At 48.5% G+C, this 15198-nt stretch overlaps 1 protein-coding gene across 1 annotated transcript in view; it reads left to right on the forward strand.

Annotated features, from left to right (window-relative positions):
• Positions 1-7283: 7283 nt before the first annotated feature.
• The window catches only part of SLC1A7 (solute carrier family 1 member 7), a 42792-nt gene continuing 34877 nt past the window's right edge, over positions 7284-15198 (forward strand). The window contains exons 1-2 of the mRNA XM_045897671.2: positions 7284-7433; positions 12771-12850. Coding sequence (XP_045753627.2) covers positions 7299-7433; positions 12771-12850 — 215 coding nt within the window. The 5' untranslated portion in view covers positions 7284-7298. The remainder of the gene's footprint in view (positions 7434-12770; positions 12851-15198) is intronic.

Raw genomic sequence — 15198 nt, forward strand, 5'->3', positions numbered from 1 at the left:
GTGGCTGTGGAGGGTCTGACTCCAGAAGGGGGTCTACTCAGTTACTGGCGTGCAGCTTAGGGGGTGGAGGCAATTCTGCACCATAAAGGAGATAGAGGCTGAAGATTAACAGCCAATGACAGGATTCTTTAAGAAGTGTTCTGGGTTTAGGGAGGACTGAGGAGGAAGGGAGAGACCCCAGTTCTGTTCCTGACTTGGCACCTGATTTCCAAGTGGCCCTGCCTTGGCTTCTTTCCTTCTCTGAGCTTCAGAGAGTAGAGCAGAATATCTCTGGGGCTCCCTGTGGGCTCTCAGCCTGGGCTTAGTGGCTGTGTGGGCCCAAACAAGTGAGACAATGTGGGCTGAAAAGGAGTGAGAGATCACATGGACCGGATGTGGCCTGCAGTCTCTTCTGTCCCTGCGATGGGGCAGGGTGGGGCAGGGTGGGGGCAGGGGGTGGGGTGCAGGTGCCTGCTGACATAAAGGGGAAGGGTAGACATCAGAGAAGGCAGAGCAACAGGGAACCTCGAGCAGCTGATCCAAAGCTCCGGAGCAACCTTATAGGAGAGGTTAGGCAATTTACACAAGAAAGAAAAGAAAGCCAAGGTTAAGCATGATTTGTCAAGCGGCGAGGGGCTGGGACAATGTGCCAGATATTTGCTGTGTCTGCACAGTATATCCACTTTTGTAATTGCTATCACACACAGCTCCAGGATTACCACAGAAGTGGCCATTTTAAACAATGTGGCCCTGCCCCCTACCCCTAATGGCCACAGGTGATTGGTTCAAGCCGGGCCAATCAGAACCTTCCCTGGGAATTTTGGATTTGGAGTGAAACAGAGCTGCCGGTAGCCGTGTTTCCTCCACAAGGATCAGTGCAGTAGCAGAAATGCTCCATTTCTCCATTAGAGAAAGAATAATACAGCACAAATGTCATCACCAAAATTGTAGGTGCAATGAGAGCAGAGACTGGTGTCTATTTCTCTTTATTGCTGTATCCCTAGAATATGCTTGGCATGTAATAATAATGATAATAATGGGGACATATATATCGTGCTTACTATGATCAGACAACCGTACTAAGTGCTTCAAATGTGTAATTCATTTAATTTCCATAACAACCCTAAAAGATAGAACATTATTATTCCCGTATTCCATATGAGAAAACTGAGACACAGGGTATCTTGTCTAAAGTCACATAGACAGTTGGTCTGGGAGCCAGGATGCAAACACAAGTCATCTAGTTCTGGAGTCTGTGCTCTTAATCACTATTTTACACATTACTTCTTAGTAAACATGCTGAATGCAGAATGAATGAGTGGATCAGGCATGCAGAAAGGAGAGAGAGAATTCTGCCGACAACTGAGCACCTAGTTCAGACGGTCTTTGCAGTCCGACTCTGCTTTTGCCCATGGGTTCTGTGAAAGTCTCACCATCCAGTCTTACAAATAGGATTGGTTCCATGGACAGCTAAAGGGTCCTGTGCTTGGTTTAATGCTCTGCTGTCACCGTCTCTGAATTCTTAAATTACTTTGAATTTGTGGTTCATAAGCAAAGTCTGACAGGCCAATGGAGTATCATGTGAGCAGAGAAGGCGGGTACGGTATAAATGACCCCCCCCCCCCCCCGTTTCTTGCCACTCTGCTTGTCTTAGCGTCTGTGGTGCTCAGAATTTGGTTAACTGGCAACACATGGAAGCTCAGCAAAACCCAAAGCCAAGTCCAAGGAAAGCATGTTATGTCTATAACATGGCTGGATCCCACGACCCTGAGATCAAGACCTGAGCCGAAATCAAGAGCTGGACGGTTAACCCACTGAGCCACTCAGGTGCCCCTGCAGTGCCAGTTTTAAATGCAAATATAAGAGCATTTATCTTGTATGCAGAGTCACCAAAATTACACAATTTGTATTTAGTAGTCCATACATATATATTTTGTTCTTAACCAGAACAGTGGAAACACCGTATAAAACTGACTCAGTGATCTTATTTCACCTCTTGATTCTTATACATTCTACCAGTACATTCTCTACCTTTGGCTTACTGGTGAGTAAAGAAGGAATGAAAAGCAGAGGAACTATATGGGTAGCCCTGTCTTTCCTTTCTCTTCGATATCATTTTCAGTATCGGCGGTGGCTAGCACGGGGAAGTTACACTGGTGAGAAAGGATATAAGGTTCCTTGACCGTTTGCCTTTCTTAGAATGCCATCATCTTCTTTCTGTGTTCAAAGCAAGTTCTGGCTTGAGGAAAGTATGGTTTCTCATGGCTGACAACACTCCTGCTTACTCAGTTGTAGACGTGCTCAGTGTCGAGTCTGCTTGAGATTCTTGTCCTCTTCCTCTCCCTCTGCCCCTGCTCTCTCTCTCTAAAATATATAAATAAATCTTAAAAAAAAAAACAAAACCCTGGCACTGCAAATATAAAGATGAATGGGAAAATTCATGTGAATAATCTAAATTTTTAATTTGTATTATTTGAGAATGACATTAAATAGCAAACAAAAACACCATAATAAGTTGAGAAAGAGACTAAGAAAGAAAAAAGCTTCGTATTTTAGGACCTTTAATGCACTTTTTCCCTGCTTTTTGAACAAAAATCTCCACATGTTCCTTTTGCACTGGGTTCCACAAATTACGTCATCAGCCTGCTTATAAATTCCTTTTCTACCTAAGCCAGTTTGATTTAATTTCCTGTTATTTGCTAACAAGAGCCCTAATTCGGAATCTTAATTTGAACTTGCTGGGGGTTGTAACTTTACACTTTGCTCCAGCTATTGTATTCAAATGAATGGGGGTATGATGCAGTGTAAAGAACACGGGCTTTTACGGAAGCGGAAAAGAGGCTCAGAGAGGTTTACTAATTGGGGCAAAGTCACAGAACTTCCAAAGGAAAGATCTGAGAGTGGAATCTGGCTCATTGTGACTATAGAAAGTTCGACAGAACTTTCTGTGATAAGGAAAATGTTCTGTGGCTGTGCAGCTCTACACGGTGGCCGCGAGCCACATGTGGCTATCGAGCCCTGGAAATGTGGCTCCTGGAACCAAAGAACTGAATTTTAAGCTTGATTTGTCATTAACTTGAATATAAATAGTGTGACTAGTGCTACTGTATCAGACCGCCCAGATCCAGAATCTGTGTCCTCACCCTGTAACCCAGCACCAGAATGATTCTGTGAGTGTTTGTAGAGGGCCTGGATTGCCCACTGGTTCCCTCTGGTGCATGGCTCTCTGACAGAGCCTGGCACGTAGTATGTACTCAACAAACAGCAGCTAAGTGGTTTCATGGGTGTTCAGGCCCAGTCTCTATAGATGAACAGTCTGGACAGGAGGGGCTGGAAGGTGCCACGAGAGTCACTTTACCCCCGCCTGAGGCAAACATGGGAAAGGACCAGCCTCAGTGGAGGTCAGGACGGCCCCCCAGTGACTCACACTAGCAGGAATCCACACCAAGATGGGTAAGATGTCCACAGAAAACCTTCCCGGAAGGACCCAGCCTGTAGTAGGCTGGGAAGGCTTGTCAGGCAGGAGATCAAGGCACCTCTGGTATGTCTCTGGAAAGCAGCCAACGAACCCAGAGCTGTCATCACCATAACCCAGCTCGGAGCTCAGACAGCTCAACCCAAACTTATTTTGATACATGGTGGAAGGGGTGAGGTCCCAGGCCCGTGGTCCACTCCAGCACATTGCTCCATGGCAGGTTCCAGAACCAGCTCTTGCACCTCTGAACTGGGCGCCTCTTTCAAAACAGGCTCTCCTCTTGCCTCCCCCTTGACCAGCACCCCCTTCCTTGGGTTAACTCCTGGCTTACTCGGGTCTCTGACTAACTGACCCCTCCTCCAGGAAGCCTTCCTACCCCCGCCTCCCCGGGCTGAGTTGACCCCTCTGTTGGTGCTGGAGAATCATCAATCAATAGCAAATAAATCTACTTCACTCTGTTCTCATAAATATTTCCTTGTCAGAGCCACTTAGTAGGGAACCAGGGTTAATGCGCAGGTGGCGACCACAGAAAGGCCTGAGTAGGAGAAAGAGAAGGAATGCTATAACTGGGAGAGTTGGGGAAGGCTTCAAGGAAGATGGGGCATTGGATCTGTGCTTTTGGAGTCAGGGGGAAGGACATTCCAGGCAGAGGAAACAGCACGGATGCAGGTGTGGAGGACGGAGAGAGGTGCGGGGCTAAGGGACTTGCGGTGGGTGGTGTCAGAGAAGCTCCAGGTCTGTCGAATGGGAGGAGGTAGGATGCTGGAGAGGTGAGCAAACGCAAGCCCTTGAGACCCTCAAACGCTTCCCTGAGGAGCAAGGACTTCATCCCGGAGGCTGGAGTGTTCCAAAGTTGTGTTCCCCAATCACTAGACCCACGGACATCTCTGCAGCAGAAGAGGGCTGAGAGTCTTATCCCCACTTGGAGACTTCCTCCAACAGATATTAGTATCGTAAAACTAAATAGTAAAACTAATAGTAGCTCCCTGTGAGTGTCTGCAAGGCACCAGGCAATGCTCTGAGCACTTAGCTTGCATCACCATATTTGATCCACATCACAACCCTATCAACTAGGTACTGTTGTAGTATTCCTATTTTATAGAGAAGCTAAGCAATTTGCCCAAGATCACATAGCTAGTAAGCAGTATACCTAAAATTTGAACTTGAGCAGTCTGACTTAGAACTGTCCTGGAGTAAAGAACCTGCTTGACTTTGTTTCGTCCCGCATTTCCCAACTTGTTTTTAATTACTGAAAAAAATTCTGCATATCTAGTAACATTGTAAGGCAATTGATTCTGTGGGCAACGGGGAGCTATTAAAGAGTTCTTATCCAGGATCCTTTTTTTTTTTTTTTTAAGATTTTATTTATTTATTCATGAGAGACAGAGAGAGAGACAGAGGCAGAGGGAGAAGCAGGCTCCCCGTGGAGCAGGGAGCCCGATGCGGGACTCGATCCCAGGACCCTGGGATCATGACCTGAGCCGAAGGCAGACGCTTAACCGACTGAGCCACCCAGGCGTCCCTATCCAGGATCCTTTCAATTTGATCTGCAAATATCCTTAGTAAGCTCATTATCAGTCACTCACACTTCAGTGTGAATTAGTCCTTTCTTAGAGTCCCCTCAATTTTCTTATAAGCTTCCTAAGGGCAAGTACTCTGTCAACTCATTGCTGTGTCCCCAGTACCCAAGACGGGTGGCATGACATGGTGCTATAAAAAGGTTTGCTTGAATGAGTTGTAATTTGGCCTGTTGAAGACAGTGGGAGCAGTGGAAAGAAAGACCTAAGTCCGGGAAGTAGGGGGTGGTATTGTCAGAATGGGAAGGACAGGAGGCAGGAGCCATTGTGGGGAGTCAGAGTCTTGGGGCTAAAGTGGAGATCAAGACTCACCCACATCAATGGTATGGCTAAAGGCCAGGCCTGGATATTGATTAAAACACAAATCCAAATATCTACTCAGAATATTTTCTCTTTTAGACAGTAATTAAACCAACTGGTTAACTGGAAAATGAGGTATTCCTTGGAGACGAAGGTGTATCAGGAAATTCTTGGCTTTAAGAATCACAGTTGGAAAAAACACACCTCTCGGACATGTATCCACTCCACCCTCATTCCCCCAAAGTTACTGGCAAAGAGTAGGGCCTTCGGAAGTTTGGCTTTTTGAACTAAGGGGTCCTTAGAAAGCATTCAGCCCCTTTCTTTCTTTCTTTCTTTCTTTTTTTTTTTTGGAGACTTTTTATTAATTCTTATTTTCAGTAGGCTCCATGCCCAACGTGGACCTCGAACTCACAACCCTGAGATCAAGAGTCACATGCTCTACTGCCTGAGCCAGCCAGGTCCCACCTCCCCTTCTCTCATTGGATGAAGGGCAAGACTGAGGTCCAGAGAAGGCGAGGTCACAGAGCTGGTTAAGTTGGGACCAACACCAAAGGGTCCCCGCCCAGTCGGGAGCTCTGCGCATAGCTTAGGGCCTGCACCCCAGCGCCCTCTGCCTGGACCGGCAGTTCCTTGGCCCCATCCTCTCCATCTTCCTCCTTCTCCCCTATGTCAGGGAAGGCAGTCACCGTGCACAACCCCCCTACCACAGACTGCGCTCCCTGCTGCCGCCTGACTGCCCCTAAGGAGATTACAGACTCCCAGGGAAACAGACTAGAGTTAATTCCCTCTAGCTTTAAAGGGCAGACCAGGCCACAAGAAAGAGCAAAAAGAAAACCTTTCTCAAAAAATTGCTAAATGCGGATGATGATCCTCACAGTCCTTTCCCTGTTGGGCCTGATGCGGTCCAGCACTGCTTTCACAAATAATCTCAGGATGGGATGCTGCACCAGCCCCAACAAAGTAGACACTATTATTATGTTTGTCTTATGGATGGGAAACTGAGGCACTGCGTGCTTATATGGCTTGCCCAGCGTCACACAGCTGGTCAGTGGCAGAGCAGGGACTTGAATAGTCCCTTGGTTGTGTCATTTTTAAAAATAATAGGCCCTGAGAGCCTACAGGGTTCTCAGCTTCAGGCGTGAAGCAACCATGAGGGATACACATCACAGTGAAGGGCAGGCCCCAAGTCTGAACCCAGCTCCACTGGACTCAGATCCTACGTGCCCCACAATACTGCTAAGCACTTTCGAAGCCATCTCTCTGCTCCTGGGGTACCAATCAAACCAACACAGGCCTGAATTCCACTCCACTACTGTGAGCTCCGTGACCATGACCAAGGGGCTCTGACTCCTGGGGTCTCAATCTCCCTTTCAGTAAAATGGATGTTGGAATTTTAGGGTTGTCGGGATGACCCCTATGACTCACACAGGTCAAGCAGGTGAACAGGCCTGGCACACAGCGCATACCCCTTGCCTCAGTTTCCTCATCTGTAAAATGATACTCATAGTACTCACTTGTCAGAATTGATATTAGGATTAAATGCCTTGATGCAAGTAAGTAATGTGCTTCTAGAACAGCACCTGGTACACAGTAAATGCTTAATTTATGTTAGTGACTGCTAGTATCTTATTGCTTTGCCACAGTTCTTTCTGGAATAAAGCGGGGGTAAAAATCAAACCAACCAAGCAAGTCTCTGGGCCCCTCCCCTGTTTGAGAGGTGCACTTGGCTTTGAGGTCCAAATCCCCAGACCACATGGCCTGCTCTAATTTCCCAGGCCCTAATCTGTTTCTGGCTCCTAATGATGCAGCTGGTAATAGGATTGTGGCTTCCCTCTGGGGCAGCCATGCAGGCCATGTGCCCACCTGCCTGCTGAGCAGCCAGACCCCCTGGCTGGGACCCTGTGCCCTCAGCTGGCCTCACGTGCATGGAATGGTGCTGTGCCCTGTGCCGGCAGGCTGGGCTCACCATGGTGCCAGGTGCCATCCTGGCACGAGGGAAGGATGTGTGCAAGCGAAATGGACTGCTCATCCTGTCTGTGTTGTCTGTCACCGTGGGCTGCCTTCTCGGCTTCTTCCTGAGGACCCGTCGCCTCTCACCACAGGTCAGCCACCCAGAGCTTCTCGGGGGTCCCCGTCGACGAGGGGTATGTGGGCCTGAGGGATCTGGGAATCTATCCCACTCCATGGCTCCCTGGTGACATGATAGTGGGGGAGTCACTTGGCCTCTCTGGGTTTCAGTCTTCTCATCTGTAGCATGGGTGTGATGAAACCCTGCAGAACTAGAGTGACAGCCAGTAAAATGGCAGAGGAAGTGGTTACAGATGGCATCACCAGGTGAGCGAGAGGTCAGGGCATCTCATTAGAACAAGCACAAGGTGAAGAGGACGGGGGCAGGAAGAAGGGGCTCAGGCATCAGAGAACACCTCCCAGAGCAGCTCAGATGACAAAAGACCCAGGAATGGTATTCCGGGCAGAGGTAACAGCTGGAGCGAGACCCAGGGCCATAAAATACTTCGGCGTGTGTGGAGCAGACTGTTCACAGCAGCTGGGATGTAGCCCGTGAGGCAGGGGCTGGAGCCCCAGGGGCCCTCGGGGGCCTGGCACCGCCGTGAGCCGCTTTGGGCAGGGGAGCGAAATGGTCAGATCTCAACTCGGAGAGATCACTCTGGTGCTGAGTGCAGGATGAGGGAGTGGTGGGACAGGCAGGGGACCAGGTGAGGAGGTGGTGACAGCGGTGAGACCTGACAGCAGGATGAACAGGGCCCATGTGAGAACTGTTTCCAGAAAAGGAACCCTCTGGACATGGTGGCAGACTGGGTGCAGGGCTGGGAAGCAGGGCCGGCCCCTGGGGTTCTGGCCTGTGTAACTACAAGGGTGGCAATGCCTTGCCTGAGCAAGGGCCCCTGTCCCTCTCAGCACCCATCTCCCACAGGACAGGGAGGGACACTCCCATGGCACTGGAGAAAACATGATTCTGACCCTTGTTAAAACAGTAAGGGAGACTTTGTTCAGGACTACTGGGATAGGTGTCAAGACCATGGGAACAGGGGAGAGAGATCAGGCTCATGTCCGAACACAACAAAGACAGCTGGGGACTTAGAGACAATGAACATAGTGAGGGGGCCAACTGAGAGAACATTGCTAAGAGGAGACGTGGAGGGTAGAGGGATTCTTGCTGAAGGTAGAGAGGGGGCATTCTCGCTAACCTGACGTGGCAGGATTTTTGCTATAATTGGGCCAGGCAGGCCGAAGACAAGGCCCAAGGATGAGGCCTGGCCGAAAAGAGAGCCCCGATTTGCTAGTCTCATGTTTGTTCGAGGAGAATCTTTGTCAATGGGCTCCTGGAAGATCCCCTATTTCACAAAATTCCTCTTCCTGCAGCTCACCAACACCTAATATGATCTACACCTGGGGCTCAAGCATCATATTTCATCTTCCATGAAAAGGGAAACACTCCCTCCCTGAGAACTGAGTCCCTATTACAAGGGTAACACTGTTAAGCCACTCTCAGCTATTAAGGGAGAGACTTGGACTCTGGAGGCAGCAGAACCTTGAACTTTGACTCTACTCGGAAACGGCTGTGTGGCCCTTGGCAAAATCCTATCTCCTCTCTGGACCTCGTTTTCCTTATCTGGAGTGGGGGGCACTATAGGTCTATTAGAACTGTCATGAGAATAAACAAGGACTCATCAGTGCCAGGCATACAGTGGCGCTGAGTGGCTGGTACTTCACTCCTCCCTCCCTCATCTGCCTGTCCAAGTCCTAACTGTGTTGAGAGCCATCTCATATTCCATATCTTACAAAAATTCTTCCAGACCTGCCCCCACTTGAAATAATCCTCTGCTCCCCCGCTCACCCCACGCTCAGCCTTCCCCTGTAGACAGCTGCCGACTGTCCTGCTTCTGAGGCTTTTGTGCAGGTGTCTGGAGCTCCCAGCAGATTTTGACTTGCTGAACATCACATGGGCTTTCATGAGCCAAAATGTGAGTCTAGCTCAGGGCTTGTCACAGAGAGAACCCTCGCCTCTTTGCTGAATTAAATGGGCAACGCACAATCTGCAATCTTTCTTTAATTTCCCTGAGCAACAAAAAATATATTTCCTGCCGGAAGATTATTTTGTGAAAACAAATTGGAATCCTTATTATTAAAAGCCAAGTTCATCTGGGGCCTCCTTTGCCAAAGCTGCCTGCCCCGTCTGCTTGGAAATGCAAATGTGTTCTGGTCTGGATTAACCTGCCAGATAAACCGAAGAAAGGATGTGGAGTCTGATCAGTGATTTGGCAGGAACTGGCTTTCTCAGCATCTTACTTTGAAATCCAGGGGTTGTTTCTATGATCTCTGCCTGTGACTCAGAAATTAAACCCTCCTTATTTTGTAAGCTTATGCAACAGGCACAAGTTGTAAACAATTTGCAAAATGGAAGCATGTCCTCCTTGTGAAAAGAACTTACAAGATCGCAGATTTTATCTTTGGAAATAGTATCTCATGTAAAAACATAGATCATTTTGAGGGGTCCCTGGGTGGCTCAAGTGTCCAACTCTTGATTTCGGCTCAGGTCATAATCTTGGGGTTCTAAGATCGAGCCCCATGTGGGGCTATGCACTGGGCGTGGAGCCTGCTTGGGATTCTCTCTTTCCCTCTCCCCCTGCCGTGCACATGTGTGTATGCTCTCTCTCCCTCTCTAAAAACAAACAAATAGGGCGCCTGGGTGGCTCAGTTGGTTAAGCGACTGCCTTCGGCTCAGGTCGTGATCCTGGAGTCCCAGGATCGAGTCCCACATCGGGCTCCCTGCTTGGCAGGGAGTCTGCTTCTCCCTCTGACCCTCCTCCCTCTCATGCTCTCTGTCTCTCATTCTCTCTGTCTCAAATAAATAAATAAAATCTTAAAAAAAAAAATAAAATAAATAAATAAATAAATAAAAACAAATAAATAAAAATAGAGATCATTTTGAGAGCTTCAGTTAAACCACAGTGAATTTACAATTGCATCCATTTTCCTTTCCTTCTTGGAATTCCACTAAAACTATAGTAATGGAATTTTTTAAAGATATAGACTCCCAAGAGAATATAAAAGGAGACAATTGAGAAAAGAAGTTGAGGGAGTACCATAAATTAGGCAAAGATGGGAAGAGGATAGAGTTGAATGATCTCACTCAGCAGAGCACAGAAAGCTAAACCCTGTGTCTATAGAGGTAGATGCCATGTCAGTTTGGCTCGGAGAACTCCAGAAAGCTTCTGCACTTGAAAGTGCACAGAGCTGCAGGAGGCCAGGTGAAGCAAGGAGGTGAAATCAGAGACATTGGTTGGAATTTTGTAACTGGAGCACTTAGGCTGTCAGTCCCTTCCAGTTCCTGTAATCAGGGGACTCCTCATCCGCCCATCTCTACCGCCCTGCCTGTGCCTCACAGAGAAGCTTGACTTCGGGAAATTCGGTCCACCTGTGTGTACTGGGGGAGGGGAGGTGATGAGGCACATGCATCCCACAAATGAGTGGACATTTGCCTTCGAGTGTGGGATCTCCGTAAGACTGCTGTCAGCCGGGCTTAGGCACATCCTCACCCCCTAGTCGGAGGTGAGAAGAGACTTCTCACGAGCCTCAGAGAAAAGATCTCCAAATCCTGCTCTAAAGGCGATTCTTCCCCCATCCCATTCTATCCAGAGTAAACAAGTCAGACTGTCACCCATCACCTTCCTTGAGGAGCCATCACCTGACAAGTTCCACTCGCGCATACACACAAGTTCAGGGCCTCACACTTACATCCGAGCAGAAAGTCAGTCAAAGCTTCTAACAGAGACAGGGACTAAACAAACGGAAAAGGGTCTCTAAGGAAGCAGAGACAAAGTAGGAATTAGAAGAAAATTGTTTAAATCTTGTCTTAAGTTCTTCGGAGATGTGAGAGAAGATACAGTGACTGTAAGACAGAACAGGATACAAAAAGAAGGAACAATCCGAGAACAAGAAAGAATTTTTGCGGGGCACCTGGGTGGCTCAGTCGTTAAGTGTCTGCCTTCGGCTCAGGTCATGGTCCCAGGGTCCTGGGATCAAGCCCTGCATTGGGCTCCCTCCTTCGCGGGAAGCCTGCTTCTCCCTCTCCCACTCCCCCTGCTTGTGTTCCCTCTCTTGCTGTCTCTCTCTCTGTCAAAAAATAAATAAAATCTTAAAAAAAAGAAAGAAAGAAAGGAAGGAAGGAAGGAAGGAAGGAAGGAAAGAAAGAAAGAAAGAAAGAAAGAAAGAAAGAAAGAAAGAAAGAAAGAAAGAAAAGAAAGAAAAGAAAGAAAGAAAGAAAGAAAGAAAGAAAGAAAGAAAGAAAGAAAGAAAGAAAGAAAGAAAGAAAGAAAGAAAGAAAGAAAGAAAGAAAGAAAGAAAGAAAAGAAAGAAAGAAAGAATTTTTGGAAATTAAAAATCGACGAGGCAAGATAAACATGTCAATAGCTAGGATAAAGTTGCAGAAATCTCCCAGAAAGTAAAACAAAACAAGATGAAAATAGAAGAAAATTAGAGGTGTCCAACATCCAACTCTCTAATAAGAGAGTTTTCGAGAGAGCTAACAGAAAAAATGGGGAGAAAATTTTCACAGGGCATGTAAGAAATTTTCTCAGAAGTGAAAAATATGCACAGCACTATGAATTTAAAAAAAAAGAAAGAAAGAAGAAACTCTCATGCCATGGTACATCACCATGAAAATTACAGAAAACTGGAAATTAACAGAAAATCCTTAAATGGTTCTGAGGGAATAAAACAAGTCTCCACCAAGGAATAGGAAGAATGGTTCCAAACATCATAAGCAACACCAGAATCTAGAAGACAAAGGGAAACGCCTTTGAAAATTTAGAGGGAAAATTCTTTCAAACTAAGAATCTTATATATGGCCAGACTAATATCTGAGGTAAGGGTAGGATAAAGGCATTTTTGCTCATGTAAGGACTAAGTTTCTCTCCCATTCACCCTTATTTCATAAAGATTTTCTAGAGCATTGGAAATGATAGTAGAACAGGACAAGGGGGCCTGATTTCTGGTCCTGCACTGTCACTGCTAAGTCCTCTCCATCTCTTGGCTCAGCTGGACTAGAAGATCTTTAAAACCCCTTCTCAGCACCAAAATTCTAGGAGTTGGGGCTTTTCAAAGTATCAGACCATTAACCAAGTGTTTAGCTTTGGTGGAAGGAAGGAAGGAAGGGAGGGAGGGAGGGAGGGAGGAAGGGAGGAAGAGAAAGATGGTTGCAAGTCCAAAAACTTAACTTGGATGATGGCCACAGAGCTAGTTCCGGGGGGGTCAAGATTAGAACCCAAGTCTGTTTGGCTCCAAAGCTGGTGCTTCCTCCGTGGCCTCTGCCGTCCGCGTGGTGCACAGGAGCGTGCGGGTGGAACGGTGTTTGAAGACATGAACAACTGTCAAGTCGGTACCGCCTGCTATAATCCCCGCTCTTGCTGTATTTTCAGGAAATTAATTACTTCCAGTTTCCTGGGGAGCTCTTGATGAGGATGTTGAAGATGCTGATCCTACCACTGGTGGTCTCCAGGTGAGGGAGGGGCACATGTTTGGCTGGGAGGGGAGGGGGTTCTGTACGAATTCAGTAGGTGCTAACACTCCTGCTGTGGGCAGCTGGCCTGTGGCCACAGGCCTGGGGAATAGCATGCCATGGGGTCTCTGTGGTCACTGGGTTGTGGCACAGGCTGCTGGAGCCTTGGGCTTCAGTGGCACCACTGATTTCCAGCCCATTCAAGGGACTTTTTCGTGACTTGAACAAGTGATTTGGTGTCAGGGGACGTGACCTGACTCCCAGGTAACTCAGGGCCAGGGAGGTCAGGGATGGCTTCCCAGAGGAGAGGCTCTTTATGGTGAATGCTGCAGGGCATGAGGAAAAGACAACTTTGGAGATACTCATGAGATGATATCCTGGCTCAGCTGTGCAACCTTGGACAGGCGCCCAGACTCCTCTGAGCTTCAGCTTCCTCATCTGCAAAATGAGAATAATAACACCTACAATAAAGGATTGTTGCAAGGACTGCCCGAGGCTATACGTATTTGCATGCGCTAGATGTTTGGGAGGGGCTGGGTTCTTGCTCAAGCATGAAAGACCTTGTATGCCCGGCTAAAGAATTCACACTTACTCACTGGGGGAGGGCCACTGGAAATCACTGGAGATACCTGTCCCCTACCACTGACATGCTGGGTGACCTAAAGCCAGCCCCTGCCCCTCTCTGTGTACTGAGCTGGCCCCTCCAGGTGGTATCTGAGAGCCTTCTTTGCTCTGAGGCTGTGGGTTTGGAATCCTCACCTCCCAGGACTTCTGTGCAGGGAGGGACATGGACACACCTCTGAGTCCTGTGTGTATGTTGGTGGGGAGTAGTGGCTCTGTCCCCTGGGGCAGGGTCATCAGCTTCCCCAGCCTCAGCTCCTCCCCCCCTTCCCTCCAGGGCAGGGAGGCCAGTGAATGGTACCCTCTGCCCCCCACCCCCAGTTCAGCTTCCTGCAGGTAGCATTTAGGTCTCTCAGGACTCAGCCCCCCAAGGATCTTGCTGAAACGCTGTCTCCCTCCCTCCAAAATCTTTCCCTGACTCCTCAACCCACTCTAGTTGTCTCCTCTTTATGCATCTTTTGAGTCATTCACTGAGTCAGTGAACCAGTGAAAGTCACCAGTAGCTTGCATGTTGCTAAATCCAAAGAACACTCAGTTCCTGCTCTCCATGACCTCTCTCTCCATAGCAGGCATGTTGCTAAATCCAAAGAACACTCAGTTCTGCTCTCCGTGACCTCTCTCTCCATAGCAGCTGATGCACTTGACAGAGCAGCTGATCCCCCTTTCCCTCTTGAATTCCTCCTCAGAGCTGTTGCCTGTTCTCTGTCCCTCCGTCCCAGTCTCTCTTCCTCTACTTCTCAGGACTTCTCTCGTCCATCCTCATGGCTTTGATGTACCACCTGCAAGCCCGGCACTCCCAAGTACTCCAGGCCTCTCGTCTGACCCCCACACTCAAACTACCTATTCGACATCTCCCCTGGATGCTTAACACGTGTCTCAAGTTCAGTGCAACAGCTTGAGATTTTACCCCACAAACCAGTTCCTTCCCCTTATTTCTGCTGGTCCATAAATGGCGGCTCCATCCACCCAGTTCTTCAAGCCCCCTTGCTAATTATTCCCTTCCCACTCCCACCGTCAGCCAGTCCATCAGTGACTGCGGCCAGTTCTTCCTCCCAAACCCAACCTAGCTTCCCCGCCGCCAACCCAGGTCCAGACTCCATGGTCCCCTCACTGGCCTCCTTGCTTCTGTTCCTGTTCCCCTCCCACCCGTTCTCCACCTTGTGGTCAGAACCACCTCCTGAAAAGCCATCTGGGCTTGCTATCCATTAACCTAAAACCCACCCATGGCTGCCTCAGCATTTCAAACAAACCCTTCCACCCTTCCCCTGATCTCAGAGGCCCTGCCTGATCCTCCCCTACCTGCACCCCACTTCAAGGCCCCACTCACTCCAGTCCCACAGGCCTTATAGACCAGACCAACCCTGCCCCATCTCAGGGTCTCCACACAGGCTGTTCCTTTTGCCTGCAACACGCTTCCCCGCACTCTACATCTCTTCCTCCTCCTCTTCCTTTAGATCTCCACCTGCACATCACTGCCTTAGAACGGCCCGCCTCACCCGTCCCTCCCCTCTCCCCTCAGCACCAGCTTCGCTCTGCCTCACCAAGTCCTGCTCCTTTCCCTGCTCAGCACTGACCATACGTTGTCATCCTGTTTGGACTCACTTGGCCCCTTGTTTCTTTAACTCCCATAGGACCGCAAATGCGGTAAAGGCAGAGATACTATTCTGCGGAGGTTCCACTCTCCACCTAGCCAAGTGCCTGGCACACAGTAGGTACTCCTTAATGCC

The sequence above is a fragment of the Mirounga angustirostris genome, unplaced genomic scaffold (assembly GCF_029215605.1).
Source record: "Mirounga angustirostris isolate CCGP_5_RB_7025 unplaced genomic scaffold, mMirAng1.0.hap1 SCAF_4, whole genome shotgun sequence".
Taxonomy (NCBI): domain Eukaryota; kingdom Metazoa; phylum Chordata; class Mammalia; order Carnivora; family Phocidae; genus Mirounga; species Mirounga angustirostris.